At 42.8% G+C, this 16,556-nt stretch overlaps 1 protein-coding gene across 1 annotated transcript in view; it reads right to left on the bottom strand.

The window, feature by feature from the left end:
- The window catches only part of LOC140730754 (beta-3 adrenergic receptor), a 93,944-nt gene extending 77,882 nt beyond the window's left edge, over positions 1 to 16,062 (bottom strand). Inside the window, exons 1-2 of the mRNA XM_073051602.1 lie at positions 15,605 to 16,062; positions 12,748 to 12,908 (exon numbers count right to left, since the gene is read on the bottom strand). Coding sequence (XP_072907703.1) covers positions 12,748 to 12,908; positions 15,605 to 15,749 — 306 coding nt within the window. The 5' untranslated portion in view covers positions 15,750 to 16,062. The remainder of the gene's footprint in view (positions 1 to 12,747; positions 12,909 to 15,604) is intronic.
- Between the last annotated feature and the right edge of the window lie 494 nt (positions 16,063 to 16,556).

Genomic DNA, 16,556 nt, shown 5'->3' with positions numbered 1-16,556 from the left:
TGATTCAATGCCACTATTGCTGAGTGCTGTTTGACTCCTGTTGACAGTGTAGGTTCTGATTCAATGCCACTATTGCTGAGTGCTGTTTGACTCCTGTGGACAGTGTAGGTTCTGATTCAGCACCACTATTGCTGAGTGCTGTTTGACTCCTGTGTGGACAGTGTAGGTTCTGATTCAGCACCACTATTGCTGAGTGCTGATTGACTCCTGTGTGGACAGTGTAGGTTCTGATTCAATGCCACTATTGCTGAGTGCTGATTGACTCCTGTGTGGACAGTGTAGGTTCTGATTCAGCACCACTATTGCTGAGTGCTGTTTGACTCCTGTTGACAGTGTAGGTTCTGATTCAGCACCACTATTGCTGAGTGCTGATTGACTCCTGTGTGGACAGTGTAGGTTCTGATTCAATGCCACTATTGCTGAGTGCTGATTGACTCCTGTGTGGACAGTGTAGGTTCTGATTCAATGCCACTATTGCTGAGTGCTGATTGACTCCTGTGTGGACAGTGTAGGTTCTGATTCAATGCCACTATTGCTGAGTGCTGTTTGACTCCTGTGTGGACAGTGTAGGTTCTGATTCAATGCCACTATTGCTGAGTGCTGTTTGACTCCTGTGTGGACAGTGTAGGTTCTGATTCAATGCCACTATTGCTGAGTGCTGTTTGACTCCTGTGTGGACAGTGTAGGTTCTGATTCAATGCCACTATTGCTGAGTGCTGTTTGACTCCTGTGTGGACAGTGTAGGTTCTGATTCAATGCCACTATTGCTGAGTGCTGTTTGACTCCTGTTGACAGTGTAGGTTCTGATTCAGCACCACTATTGCTGAGTGCTGTTTGACTCCTGTGTGGACAGTGTAGGTTCTGATTCAATGCCACTATTGCTGAGTGCTGTTTGACTCCTGTTGACAGTGTAGGTTCTGATTCAGCACCACTATTGCTGAGTGCTGTTTGACTCCTGTGTGGACAGTGTAGGTTCTGATTCAATGCCACTATTGCTGAGTGCTGTTTGACTCCTGTTGACAGTGTAGGTTCTGATTCAGCACCACTATTGCTGAGTGCTGCTTGACTCCTCTGTGGACAGTGTAGGTTCTGATTCAGCACCACTATTGCTGAGTGCTGTTTGACTCCTGTGTGGACAGTGTAGGTTCTGATTCAATGCCACTATTGCTGAGTGCTGATTGACTCCTGTGTGGACAGTGTAGGTTCTGATTCAATGCCACTATTGCTGAGTGCTGATTGACTCCTGTGTGGACAGTGTAGGTTCTGATTCAATGCCACTATTGCTGAGTGCTGTTTGACTCCTGTGTGGACAGTGTAGGTTCTGATTCAATGCCACTATTGCTGAGTGCTGTTTGACTCCTGTGTGGACAGTGTAGGTTCTGATTCAGCCCCACTATTGCTGAGTGCTGTTTGACTCCTGTGGACAGTGTAGGTTCTGATTCAGCACCACTATTGCTGAGTGCTGTTTGACTCCTGTGTGGACAGTGTAGGTTCTGATTCAGCCCCACTATTGCTGAGTGCTGTTTGGCTCCTGTGTGGACAGTGTAGGTTCTGATTCAATGCCACTATTGCTGAGTGCTGTTTGGCTCCTGTGTGGACAGTGTAGGTTCTGATTCAATGCCACTATTGCTGAGTGCTGTTTGGCTCCTGTGTGGACAGTGTAGGTTCTGATTCAGCCCCACTACTGCTGAGTTCTGTGGTTGACACGTCATCATGCAGAAGCCTCAGTATTCGTCGGTATTTGTTAGGGCAGCCGCATCTTGATAATATACAACAGAGCTTGGATTTGTCAGATCTCTGTAGGAGGGTTGCCTTTGTTCACGGCATTTCCCTGTAATTGCTGTGCTGTGAAGGTCATGTCTATGGTACCAGTAGATGGGCAGAATGTATACTGTAATTCACAGTGTCATGTGCACAGTTCGGGACACCCTACTCCAGGAAGGAAGTGGTAGCAATCGAGAGTGTAGAAACAATTCACCGGAATGTTGCCTGGAATGGAGGCCTCCATTTAGAACAAGAGATTGTGTTGGCTAGGAATGTTTCCTATGTAAAATGCTGAGGATTGACGTGATATACACACTCACAGAATTATGAGGGGCACAGGTCACACAGTGTTTTCTTACTTGTCAGTCACCTCCTTTTGGTGTCCCTCCTCCTTCCCTTTCTCCCATAGTCCACTCTCTTCTGCATCAGAATCCTTCTTCTCTAGCCCTTTATCTTTTTCATCTATCACCTGCCAGTTTCTCACTTCATTGCCCCCTCCCCACCCACCGCCCTTGACCTGTTGCCTGCCAGCTTGTACTCCTTCCCCATCTCCTTCCAAATTCTTACTTTGACTTCTTCTCCCTTCTTTACCAGTCATGAAGAAGGGTTTCCGCCCTGAACTCGGACTGTTCGTTCACTTCTATAGATGCTGCCTGATCTGCTGAAGCCCTCTAGCATTTTGTATGTGTTATTTTGAACTAGAGAATGCAGGTTTATGATGAAAGGGGAGAACTTAAAAGGAGGACTGAACGGCAGGTTTTTCCACACGGTCTGGTGGTTATCTAGAGTGAAGAGATGGTGGAGAGATATAGAAAAGTACAGCACAGAAACAGGCCCTTTGGCCCATCCAGTCCATGCTGAAACCATTTAAACTGCCTATTCTTGTCGATGGACACCGGAACATAGCCCTCCATAACCCTACCATCCATGTATCTATCCAAACTTCTCTTAAACATTGAAATTGAGTTTGCATGCACTACTGATGCTGGCAGCTCGTTCCACACTCTCACAACCCTCTGAGTGAAGAAGTTTCCCTTATGCTCCCCTTAAACTTTTTACCTTTCACCCTCTGGTTGTAGTCCCACCCAACAAGATTTAGAAGGCAACTGGACAGGTACTTGGATAGAAAAGTAACAGAGGGATCCACAAAGCTGAAAACCTGCCTCCTACACTAATTCCTTAGCTACACATTCATCAGTCAAATGGTCCAGCTTGTAACCTCACAGGCAGTAATTAAGACATTACCACCCTTAAGGTCCTGCTTTTCAGCTTCTACCGAACTCCCTAATTTCTCTCTTCAGGGCCCCTTTTCCTGCCTTTGTCGCTAGTACCAACAAGTACCATGACTTCTGGCTGCTGTGGACCCGATATGACATGTCCCTGATCCCAGCACTTGGGAGGCAATATACTATCTCATTCACATTCACAAAATCTCCTGTTTGTTCCCCTAACAGCCATGGTGGAATGGCAGGGCACACTAGATGGGCCAATGGTCCTTTCTGCTCCTCTCTATGGCCTAATGCAGGTAATGGGGTGTAATGCAGACACGCACCATGGTCACCTGGATGAAATTGGCCACAAGAGCCCATTCTGTGCTTTACACTGCTGTGATACACACTGGAAATGAAGCCAACTCCCGACTGAAGAAAATCTGCACTCTGCATACACCCCCCTTCAGTGGGAAATGTGGAAATAATCTGTGACCATCTCAAGGTGGAAGTAGACAAATCTACTTGGCAAGATCTCAAACCTATGGGAAAATGAAGCTGCAACTATGCTTCCAAAATTAGCCCAATGACTCTTTCCTGTTATATTTCAAAATTTCACTGCTACAGTGAATAAATCACCACTTTGGGACTAAATAGCTCACTGCTATGTGACTAAATAGATCACCAACATGGAGCTAAGTAGATCAATGCCATGCAGCTAACTAGATCAGCAGTACAGTGATTATCACTATGGAACTAAATAGATCACCAACATGGGACTAAATAGATAATCGCTTTGAGACCAAATAGATCATTGCTTTGGAACTAAAGGGATCACCACTTGTGGTACTAAATAAATCACCAATATGAGACTGAGTAGATCATCACTATGAGACTAAGTCAATCATGGCTATGGACTAAAAAGATCACCACTGTGGAACTGCTATGGGACTGAGTAGATCACCAGCATAAGACTAGACAGATCAGCACTGTGGGACTAGATAAATCACTGCAAAGTGATGCATAGATCACCACAAAGCGATTCGATAGATCACCACTGTGGGACTAAACAGATCCCTGCTAAGGGACTAAGTAGACCATGGCTCTGTGACTATCTAGATCGTGGCCATGGACAAATAGATCACCAGGATGGGGCTGAATAGAGCACTAGTATGGGACTAAATATATCGCCAGTATGGAAATTAATAGACCACTGCTAATTGAGTGAATAAATCACCAGTGTGGGGCAGAATTGATATCAGTGTGGCACTAAACAGTTCTCTGTTGTGGGGCTAAATCGATCACCACCACTGTGACCACAAAAGATCACCAGTTTGTGACAAAACAATTGCAGCTATGTGACTACTGAGATCATGGCTATGGACTAAATAGATCACTGCTATGGAACTGAACAGATCACCATTAAGGGATGAAATAGATCACTGCTCTGTGGACCAAACATATTAACAAAGTGGGACTGAAGAGATCACCAACATGGGACTAAATAGGTCACTAGTATGGAACTAAATAAATACCCACAATGGGACCAAATAGATCACTGCTATGGGACCAATAGCTCATCGCTATGGGGCTAAATAGATCACCAACTATGGGGCTAAATAGATCACCAACTATGGGACCAAATAGATCATCACTACTGGACTGCATAGACAAGCACTATGGGAATAACTAGATCACTGCTCTGGGCCTAAATTGATTACCATTGTGGGACTAAATAAATCACTGGAATGGTACTAAAAAGATCACCAGTATGGAACTAATTAGATCACTGGTATGGGACTAAATAGATGCCCCTTATGGGATTAAATTGATTACTGGAATGGGGCTGAACAATCATCAGTATGATGCAAAATAGTTCACCAATATGGGACTAAATATATCACCACTATGAGACTGAGTAGATCACTGCTATTGGACTAAATCCATCATCAGTGTGGGACTAAATAGATCACCAGTGAGGAACTAAATTGATCACTAGTACAGGACTAAATAGATCATCAATATGGGGTAAATAGATCACCAGTATGGGAATAACTAGATAACTGGTGTGGGACTGAACTGATCACTGGTATGGGACTCAATAGGTCACTGCTTTGGGGCTAAGTAGATCACTGGTATTGGGCTGAGTAGATCACCAGTATGGGACTAAATAGATCACTGCTGTTCACCACAGTACAGAAAGCAATGAAATGTTTGTACATCCAATTATAATGTTGAACTCTGGGTGCATAATCAATGGTGATTCAACATAAGACACTACATTTCATATGAAATGAGTTGATGAGAAACTCAGTACTTATGTGTCCAGTATACACCCATTAGGTAGCTCCTGTACCTAATAAAGTGGCCACTGAGTGATGTTCACAGCCTTCTGTTGCTGCAGCCAATCCACTTCAAGATTTGACCTGTTGCACATTCAGAGATGCTCTTCTGCATGTCACTGTTGTGACGTGTGGTTACTTGAGTTACTGTCGCCATTCTGTCAGTTTGAACTAGTCTTGCCATTCTCCTCTGACCTCTCTTATTAACAAAGTATTTTTGCCCACAGAACTGCTGCTCATTGGATTTTTTTTGCACCCTTCTCTGTACAGTCTAGGCAAGAGACTATTATGCGAGAAAATCCCAGGAGATCATCTGAGATACTCAAACCACCCCATCTGCCACCAACAAATATTCAACAATCAAAAACACTTAGATCACATTTCTTCCCATTTCTGATGTTTGGTCTGAACAACAACTGAACCTCTTGACTATGTTTGCATGTTTTTATGCATTAAGAGCATAAGACATGGGAGGAGAATTAGGCCATTCAGCCCAGCAAGTCTTCTCCACCATTTCATCATGGCTGATCCTGGATCCCACTCAATCTGCTTTCTCGCCATAAGCTTTGATGCCCTGACCAATCAGGAAACTATCAATTTTCACTTAAAATATACCCACAGTCTTGGTTTCCATAGCTGTCTATGGCAGGGCACTCCAGTTTCACTACTCACTGGCTAAAAAAAATTCCTCCTTAAATCTGTTTCAAATACCATCTACAAATTTGCTGATGATATAGCCATTGTTGGTAGAATCTCAGATGGTGACAAGAGGGCGTACAGGAGTGAGATATGCCAACTAGTGGAGTGGTGGCGTAGCAACAACCTGGCACTCAATGTCAGTAAGACAAAAGAGCTGACTGTGGACTTCAGGAAGGGTAAGACGAAAGAACACATACCAGTCCTCATAGAGGGATCAGAAGTGGAGAGGGTGAACAGTTTCAAGTTCCTGGGTGTCAAGATCTCTGAGGATCTAACCTGGTTCCAACGTATCGATGTAGTCATAAAGAAGGCAAGACAGTGGCTATATTTTATTAGGAGTTTGAAGAGATTTGGCATGTCAACAAGTACAGTGAAAAACTTCTATAGTTGTACCTTGGAGAATATTCTGACAGGCTGCATCACTGTCTGGTATGGAGGGGCTACTGCACAGGACTGAAAGAAGCTGCAGAAGGTTGTAAATCTAGTCAGCTCCATTTTGGGCACTAGCCTACAAAGTACCCAGGACATCTCTAGGGAGCGGTGTCTCAGAAAGGCAATGTCCATTATTAAGGACCTCCAGTACCTAAGGCATGCCATTTTCTCACTGTTACCACCAGGTAGGAGATACAGAAGCCTGAAGGCACACACTCAGTAATTCAAGAACAGCTTCTTTCCATCTGCCATTTGATTCCTAAATGGTCATTGAAGATTTGGACACTACCTAACTTTTTTTAATGTACAGTATTTTTGTTTTTGCACATTTAAAAAAATCTATTCAATATACTTAACCGATTTACTTGTTTATTATTATGTTTTTTTCTCTCTCTCTGCTAGATTATGTATTGCTTTGAACTGCTGCTGCTAAGTTAACAAATTTCACGTCACATGCCGGTGATAATAAACCTGATTCTGATTCAGAGGGTTGCCACTCAAATTTGAAGCTGTGCCCTCTAGTTCGGGATACCCCCGCCATAGGAAACATCCTCTCCACATCCACCCTATCTAGTCCTTTCAACATTTTTGCAGGTTTCAATGAGATTACCCCCCCCCCCCCCACCACCACCACCATTCTTTTAAATTTCAGTGAGTACAGGCCCAAAGCTGCCAAATGCCAAATTAACCCCTTCATTCCCAGAATCATCCTCGTGAACCTCCTCTGGACTCTCTCCAATGACAACACATCCTTTGTGAGATATGGGACCCCAAACTGTTGACAATACTCCAAGTGCAGCCTGACTAGTGTTTTATAAAGCCTCAGCATTATCTCCTTGCTTTTATATTCTATTCTCTTTGATATAATTGCCAAGATTGCATTTGCCTTCTTTACCACCGACTCAACCAGTAAATTCACCTTCTGGGACTCTTGTATGAGGACTCCCAAGTCCCTCTGCACCTTTATAGTTTGAATCTTCTCCCCATTTAGATAACAGTCTGCACTGTTGTTACTTTTAGCAAAATGCATTATCATACATTTCCCAACACTGTATTCCATCTGCCAGTTTTTGCCCATTCTTCCAATTTGTGTAAGTCCTGCTGCAATTACATTGCTTCCTCAACATTACCTATCCCTCCACCTATCTTTGTATCATCTGAAAACTTTGCCACAAAGCTATCAATTCCATTGACAAAGTAGCAGTCCCAATACTGAACCCTGAGGAACACCATTAGTCACTGGCAGCCAACTAGAAAAGGCCCCCTTTATTCCCACTCCTTGCCTCCTGCTTGATTGCCATTTCTCTATCCATGCCAGTATCTTTCCTGTAACGCCATGGGATTTTATCTTGTTAAGTAGCCTCATGTGTGGCACCTTATCAAATACCTTCTGAAAATCCAAGTAAATGACATCCATTGCTTCTCCTTTGTCCACCCTGCTTGTTACTTCCTTGAAGAACTCTTAACAGATTTGTCAAGCAAGATTTCCCTTTACAGAAACCATGCTGACTTTGACTTATTTTATCATTCGGCTCCAAGTACCCTGAAACCTCATCCTAAATAATAGACTCCAACACACTCCGAGGTTAGTCTAATTGGCCTAAAATTTGCTTTCTTTTGCCTTCCTCCCTTCTTAAAGAGTGGAGTGACATTTGTAATTTTCCAGTCCTCCGGAACCATACCAGAATCAAATGATTCTTGAAAGATCATGACCAATGCATCAGTTATCTTGTCAGCAACCTCTTGCAGGTGACTTATCCACCTTAAGGTCTTTGAATTTGCCTAGAACTTTTTCCTTTGTAATAGCAATGGCACTCATTCCTGCTCCCTGATGCTCATGGATCTCTGGCACACTGCTAATGTTTTCCACAGTGAAGACTAATGCAAAGTACCCATTAAGTTCATCTGCCATTTCTTTGTCTCACATTACTACCTCACCAGCATAATTTTCCAGTGGTTCAATATTAATTCCCACCTCCCTTTTACTGAAATAAACACAGAGTTGCAGCCACAGAATTAGCCGATTAGATATTGCATTAACAACCTGGTGTACAGTTGTACTAATAAAGTGGCCACTGAGTGTTAATAATTACTTAAGACCATAATACCATAACATATAGCAGCAGAAGTAGACCATTCAGCCCATTGAGTCTGCTCCACCATTCAATCATGGGCTGATCCAATTCTTCCAGTCATTCCCACTACCCTGCCTTCACCCCATACCCCTTGATGCCCTGGCTAATCAAGAACCTATCTATCTCTGTCTGAAATGCACCCAATGACTTAGCCTCCACAGCTGGTTGTGGCAACAAATTCCAGAGATTTACCACCCTCTGACTGAAGTAATTTCCCCACATCTCAGTTCTAAATGGACGTCCTTCAATCCTGAAGTCATGCCCTCTTGTCGTGGACTCCCCTACCATGGGAAATAACTTTGCCATATCTAATCTGTTCAGGCCTTTTAACATTCGGACTGTTTCTATGAGATCTTCCCTCATTCTCCTGAACTCCAGGGAATACAGCCCAAGAGCTGCCAGACATTCCTCATATGGTAACCCTTTCATTCCTGGAATCATTCTCGTGAATCTTCTCTGAACCCTTCCTAATGTCAGTATATCCTTTCTAAAATAAGGAGCCCAAAGCTGCACATAATATTCCAAGTGTGGTCTCACGAGTGCCTTATAGAGCCTCAACATCACATCCCTGCTCTTATATTCTACACCCCTAGAAATGAATTCCAACTTGAGTAAGGAAAAAAATTCCTTTATTATTGAAAAGAAAGACATCAATTTCCTTCACTGGTGCATTGGTTACACCTCCAGTGGACTCCATCAGCAGTAAAGCACTTTGGGAACATCCCGAAGGTGGTATAAAAATGCTACATAAATGCAAGTCTTTATGAATCCTGGTGAACAGGAGCAGTTATCATCAAAGGGCATTTCCAAAGAGCAGCTCCACTGCAACCTTTACTATAGAACAGCTAGGGAGAGAAAATGCTAATTTGATTCTGCCACATTCTTTATTTAGCAAACACATCAGGGAGTTTAAAATAACTACTTTTGGATTTGCAAATCAGGATTGATTTCTTTCAAGGATATTCTGGTTATTTCAAATGCAAGGTTACATAAAAAAGACAGACCTTTAAATTACAATGATTTAATATTTAGAATCACAGCTCTTTCATGAAGAGAATAGATCAAAGAATGATGACTGGTTTACGGTGATCAAACGAGTTAATTTCCATTTTTATTACCTGAGTGTCCAGGACTTAAGGATATTTTCTCCAACTATGATCAAGCCTCTGGAGTATTTGTTTACAGTGACTAAGTAAAAATATGATTTTGTTTTTAATTACACAGACTCCCAATTCCTTCGCCAGCAATTTGCAGCTTAAAATCTCCAATTCCATTCATCTTTCTGAAAACGCATATTCACTACCACCCTATAACCACAGCCACAGAGGCATAATGGTTCCGATAATCCACAGGCTTCAGCATCTGATCTGGAGGTACAAGTTCAAATCCCTTTGTGGCATCTGGGTATTTAAATTATATTAATTAAATAATCAGGAATTAAATCAGCACTGATAGCAGCAATTGCAAAACTACCAATGTTATAAAATAAACCATCTGGTTCAAAGGTGCCCTATAAGAGAAGACATCTGCTGTATTTACTTACTCTGTATATGACTGAATTCCTCGTGAATGGTTTAATAAGCCAGTCAGTTTAATGACAGGCAAGGTTTTACAACTAACATTGTCATTGCTATTGATAGCCACATTTTGTATGAATAGCATTAGATTTAGGGATCTAAACTTCTTTAAAGTTAACTATTAATTTCTGGGTACAGGTACCTAGTTATCTTACACTGCTACAGCTCACCCTGCTCAAGCTCAAAGGATATGCTGAATTTCAATGAGTATGCTAAGAATTTTAGCATCTGTGCTGATATATTCTCAAATTAAACTGAAATAATTCACAATTCACCTTTGCCTTCAAAATGTTAAACACTTTGTGATGCGTTTCTTATGTCCAAGATGTCTACATAGGTGTTGGACATGAGAAATGGTAAGACTCTTGGCAGTGTGGAGGATCAGAGGGATCTTCGGGTTTGAGTCCATCGGACACTCAAAGCTGCTGTGCAGGTTGACTCTGTGGTTAAGAAAGCATTGGCTTTCATCAATCGTGGGATTGAATTTAGGAGCCAAGAGGTAACGTTGCAGCTGTATAGGACCCTGGTCAGACCCTACTTGGAGTACTGTGCTCAGTTTTGGTTGCCTCACTATAGGAAGGATGTGGAAACCATAGAAAGGGTGCAGAGGAGATTTACATGGATATTGCCTGGATTGGGGAGCATGTCTTATGAGAATAGGTTGAGTGAACTCAGCCTTTTCTCCCAGGAGCGACGGAGGATAGAGGTGACCTGATAGAGGTGTATAAGATGATGAGTGGCATTGACCATGTGGATAGTCAGAGGCTTTTTCCCCAGGGCTGAAATGGATAACACGAGAGGGCACAGTTTTAAGGTGCTTGGAAGCAGGTGCACAGGAGATGTCAGGGGTAAGTTTTTTTACGCAGAGAGTGGTGAGTGCGTGGAATGGGCTGCCAGAGAGTGTGGTGAAGGCAGAAACAATAGGGTCTTTTAAGAAATGCCTGGACAGGTAAATGGAGCTTAGAAAAATAGAGGGCTATGTGTAACCCTAAGGAATTTCTAAGGTAAGGACATGTTCGGCTCAGCTTCATGGGCCAAAGTGCCTGTATTGTGCTGTAGGTTTTCCATGTTCTATGTTTTATGTCTTATATTATGAATCCAGACTCCAATCCAGATTCATCAACTTAAACCCCTTTCTTGTATCTGCTCCAGGTCCATGGTATCCAGATTCCCCAAATCCTTGAATTCTGGCCATCTGCAGATTCCCAGTTTTACTTTCTCTACCCTTGCTACTTCCCAAGACCCCAAATGCTGAAATTCTCTCTCTGAGACCACTTCTTCCTCTACAGTCACCATAAAAACATTACTTAAAATTTAACATAAAATGGCCAATAACAGCATTTCAGACCATGCTGTCTTATTGCTACTACATTCGGGCAGAGATACAGGAACCTTAGATCCCCACCACCAGGTTCAAGAACAGTTATCAGGCACCTGAACTAATGTGGATAACTTAACTCATCTCAACACTGAACTGATTCAACAACTTATGGACTCACTTTTAAGGGCTCTTCAACTTGTTCTCAGAATTACTTAATTATGCATGTATGTATGTACTTATTTATTTATGCACATTTGTTGTCAGTCTTTCTGTGTAGTTTTTCATTGACTCTATTGCATTTCTCTGTTCTAGAGTGAATTGCTGCTAGAAAATGAATGTCATGTAAATAATATGATGACAGACACTATGTACTTTGATAATGAGTTTGAGTTTCTCCTACAATTCTGCACTTACATCTGCTGATAAATTTCTGGGCATACCTCTTAGATTGGCTTTGTAACCTTATGTAGTTCTGAATCAAACTGGTTCATGAGGAATCATCTTATTGACATTTGTGCCACACAAATGCTAGTTATTATTTTTGTGTTTATATGATTTAGTTTTCCTGTAATAATGTTTGTTGTCTACTAATTAGCATCAACGGTAGATAGAGTAGTTTCCATGTGTTATAATTAGCAATTGTATGAAAGTTATCTTGGAGTTCAGGTCAGAGGTCAAAAAGATTATTCCCAAGGTTCCATTGCCTTTTGTAACTGATGGTTTTCTCTTATCTACAAGTCCTCTCCATTAGTCCCAGACACATTGTCTTTGAATGCAGGATGAACTAATCTGCTCAAGCATAGACTATTTTCATTCTAGATCATAATCTAGAAACTATGTGTTATAATTATGCAGTCTTTGTCAGTTAGTCTTTTATCAATTATGGTATTGTCTGCACTGTTGAAACTATATGTTAACTATAACTATATGTAACTATGTGGTTTTGTGTAGGTCTTGTAGCTTTAGTTTTGTCTGATGGGTTTGTAGGTCCTTTCCGGGGAATGTGCTAAGACGGTAGCGTGATATTGATATGCAGCTGCCTCTCCAGACTCTGGATTGGGGATTACCAAATGTTATGTGGTTTTTCTTGTGTGGTCTGTTTTGTGCTTTTTCATGATATCATTCCAGAGAACGTTGTCTCATTTTTTAACTGCATTGTATTTGTGGTTTATAAATGACAATAAACTGAATCTGAATAATATTACCAAGCAATCTTGTTCTAATTATTGGATGCAAAATATATATTTGGAAATTTAGAGCAATACTCACGTTGTATCTGTTCCAGTCCTGATAAAACACGGACATAGCAACAAATGGCATGACTCCTAGCCCCACCAAACAGTCGCTGACAGCCAGATTGACCAAGAACACCGAGGTGACTGAATGGAAGTGTTTGGTAACAGCAATAATCGCAATCACTAGAATGTTACCTGAAAGAGAACACATTCATTCAGTAATTTCTAGGCAGTACAGAAAATCAATCTCTCTACAATTGATTAAATTAGATTAGCTTTACTTTATTTGTCATGCGTACATTGTAACATACAGTGAAATGTGTCATCTTGCACAAATGACCAATAAAGTCCAAGGGGCAGCCCACAAATGTTGCCACATGTCCAGTACCTCTATAACATGCCCACAACTTACTGACCCTAACTGCCTGCTTTGAAATGTGGGAGGAATTCCATGTGGTCACAGGGAGAACATACAAACTCCTTACAGACAGCAGCAGGAATCAAACCCTGATGGTGATCACAGGTGCTGTAACCACTATGCTACTATGCCACTCACATCAAAGATTAATGATCAATCAATACACTCAACGTTAACCATGCTATCTTCATAGAGAATAAAACAGGGGTCCTCTATAAAGTGAGGATGTGGACAGTTGGAACTAAGGAGAATTAGCTGATGGAGGCAGCATGGGAGATGCCTCTATAAGACCTGTATACATTAATACATGCAGACACACATGGAACCTGGACAAGCCTTCTAAAGAAAGATTCTACATCACAGAGGGAGAGACTCTATCAAAGGTGTCCAATGTGAGATGGGTCTATCAATGCACGGCTAGAATGGAGGCTGGAGTAGACCTGCACAAGATGGATATAGGTCTGGGCAGAGGTATTTTTAGATTCTACCCCGAGGATCTGAATATTTCAATGGAATGTTTTGAGGTGGTAACAAGAACCATCGACACAGACTGTGCCCAGGAGGAACAACCTGGAGTCCGATTAAAAAAAATAAAACCAGTGAATCTCAGAGAAGCAGGCAAATTAGATCCAAAGCTAACTCACTGATGGGAATGGTTGAAGAGTGTAACTTCAGCTCAAATGCTGGTACTGTACTAGTGGACTTTCACAGGGCTCCATTCTCAGCCTGCACATTAATATTAATAAGTTAGCCCAAAATTAGGAGCCACAATTGGGAGATCTGCAATGATACAAAAATAGTTGTATTAGGAGGAAAGCTTTAGGCCATTAGGAGGAAAGCTTTAGGCTGCAGGAAGATGGAGATAATCTCATCAACTGGACAGATAAATGGCAAACTAACGTACAAAGTAATGTGAAGGGAATGGTGCAGAAATATAAAGGGAATCCCAGCAAATGTAAGGATATTAAGAGATCTGGAGATACAAAAGAAAATTGGAATTTCTATCCATGGGACATTAAAGGTAGATCGGGCTAACTAAGTGGTTAGAAAGCACTTGGGCTACTTTCCTTTACTGGACAAGCTATAGAGAATAAGGACAAGGTCTTAGGCCACAGCTCACCTACTGCATACTGTACTGGCCACACGTAACTGCACTGGAGAGAGTGCAGAGCAGAGTTATGATGATGTTGCCAGGAAAGGAACATTTTATCTGGGGGAATAGACTGGACAAGCTACAGCTGTTTCCTTTGCAAAGTGGAGGCAGAGGCTAACCCTCAATTGAGGCCAGCAAAATATCTATCTGTCTAGAGGGATCTAGATTGATTAAACAGGATGGAGACATTTTCCTTCACAAGGAGGGAGGGGTGTGGTTTGAAGTCAAGGGAGGCAGATACTTTAAGTAAAAATTGCAGAAAGAGTGGAGTGGGGTGGGTATAATGAAGAAAACATTCTCCACAAGTTAATGATACATGTGTGGAACTCAGCCTGAATTAAATTGAACAGGAAAAGGTCCTTCAGCCTCCGGGGTCAATCCCACTGAACCTCGTCATAAGAGTACATGACAAAGGAGCAGAATTAGACCATGCGGCCCATCCAATCTGCTCTGCTATTCCTGCATGTGATCCGTGCCCCTTCATTCCCTGCCCATTCCTGTTTTTGACCCACATACCAGTTGGGGCGGAGCATGTAACTGTCCTTGGTGGGTATGGGGGGGGGGGGGGAGAATTCTGGTGCCAAGGGCGAGGTTTGAAGCTTTTCAGCCAATACAGCGCAAGGACAAACGCCAGTTTCCCTCTCATAACGTTGTACCCGTGGTATCTATCCTCCTTTAAATGAGCAAACCAAGAAACCGAACCCAAACTCTCCTCTGCGGCTCCACGGGAGCAGAAATCTAGGGCAGGAATCGGACTGAGAAATGAACAGCTCGGAACCTTTCAGATCTCGAGGACATATGCCACCAAACTGATGGCAAAACAAAAATCACCGCCCGGATTACACAATAAACCTCGAAACAAGCAGTGTCAGAACATTTCTGCTGAAAGCATCTTTACCAAACGAGGCGCTTTGAGATTCTATTTCTTTTCCTAATATTAATAAATATTTCAGATTTAATTTTAATGTGGATATCGGAATTGCATCCATATATGAAATGTACACGTGTGTGCAAGTATAAATAAGCAGACATTTTACATTAATAGACATATAACACCAACCCATAGATAAATCTGCACCTCTGATTAAAGCCCCCGGCTATTGCTATTCCGGTGGTAGTTTTAATACATTTTATTGTCGTTCGTCTCTCGTGACAAACTATTGTATAACGTTAACCCGCTTGAGTCCAACGCCAATGGCAGGCTTCAGCTTGCGATGAAGTGGGGGGGGGGGGTGTCCGTTTTTAAAGGGTATAACCACGATGCAGGCACGCTTTTACAAGCAAACTCCACAACACGGCAACGAGTTACTCGGGCCAGACCTGTGATAGCAGCTACACACATCAGGACCATGATGGTTTCCAGCAGTATCTTGACCGGAACGGACGAGGAGCGGATGCCCGCCGTGTGCCCTGGCCCGCCGGCGGACTGGTTAGTAAATAGCGACGAGGCGGCACCTGCATCCATCCTGCGCAGATCAGCGGCAGTGGTCGCCGGGGTTTGAGCCCCGCTCCGCCTCCATGGTCCAGAGCAGTGCGGGCAGGAAGCAGCCGGTGTCTGACACGGTGCAGTGGAGTGGTGCCGGCTCGCAAGTAAAATCCACACGCCCGCACTCGAGACACCCAGAATCAGGCAACCCGCTGTCTCAGATTTAAACAAACGCTGTTTTAGAACAATTGCAATAGTTGATAGCAAAAAATCTCAAAGAGATTGCCTCTTGTTCGCAGTTTCATCCTCCGCTGAATGCCCGTTTCCTACAACTCTATTTTCTCCCCTATATCGCAAGACTGTTCCCCTTCACAGACTTCTTTCAGATTCAGCGTCTGAGATGGATCAAACTCCTCCCCGTTGCCCCTCCCTCCCCCACCTCTCTCTCTCTCTCTCACACACACACACAACACCTACATACACACACAACTCTCTCATACAAAAAACAGTTGCACTCGAAAGATACAGAATGCAAGCAAATTGGATTGGAACCAGCCCGACCCTCCCACCGGTGTCGATCACGCAGGAGAGCGAACGCTGCCAGACAACGTTTCCAAGGCAGACTTTCGGGTAGCTTATCTGTATGACAGAGGGGGTTAAAGGCCTTTTTTGGAACTGTGAGACTCACAGCCCAGTGCAGAGTACGGCCCCCGTAGTACAATTCAGTTGGACTCCTACCAGTTTAGTATTACTGCAGTCCGGGTTCATAACGTGCTCTCCTATGCATCAGAGGGAGCATACACAGATTCGGCGGTCACTTCGCGATACACCTATGTCCAGTCCACA

Source organism: Hemitrygon akajei, chromosome 7, assembly GCF_048418815.1.
Source record: "Hemitrygon akajei chromosome 7, sHemAka1.3, whole genome shotgun sequence".
NCBI classification, from domain to species: Eukaryota; Metazoa; Chordata; class Chondrichthyes; order Myliobatiformes; family Dasyatidae; genus Hemitrygon; species Hemitrygon akajei.
Note: the sequence above shows the minus strand (reverse complement) of the source record. Positions and strands in the feature narration are given on the sequence as shown.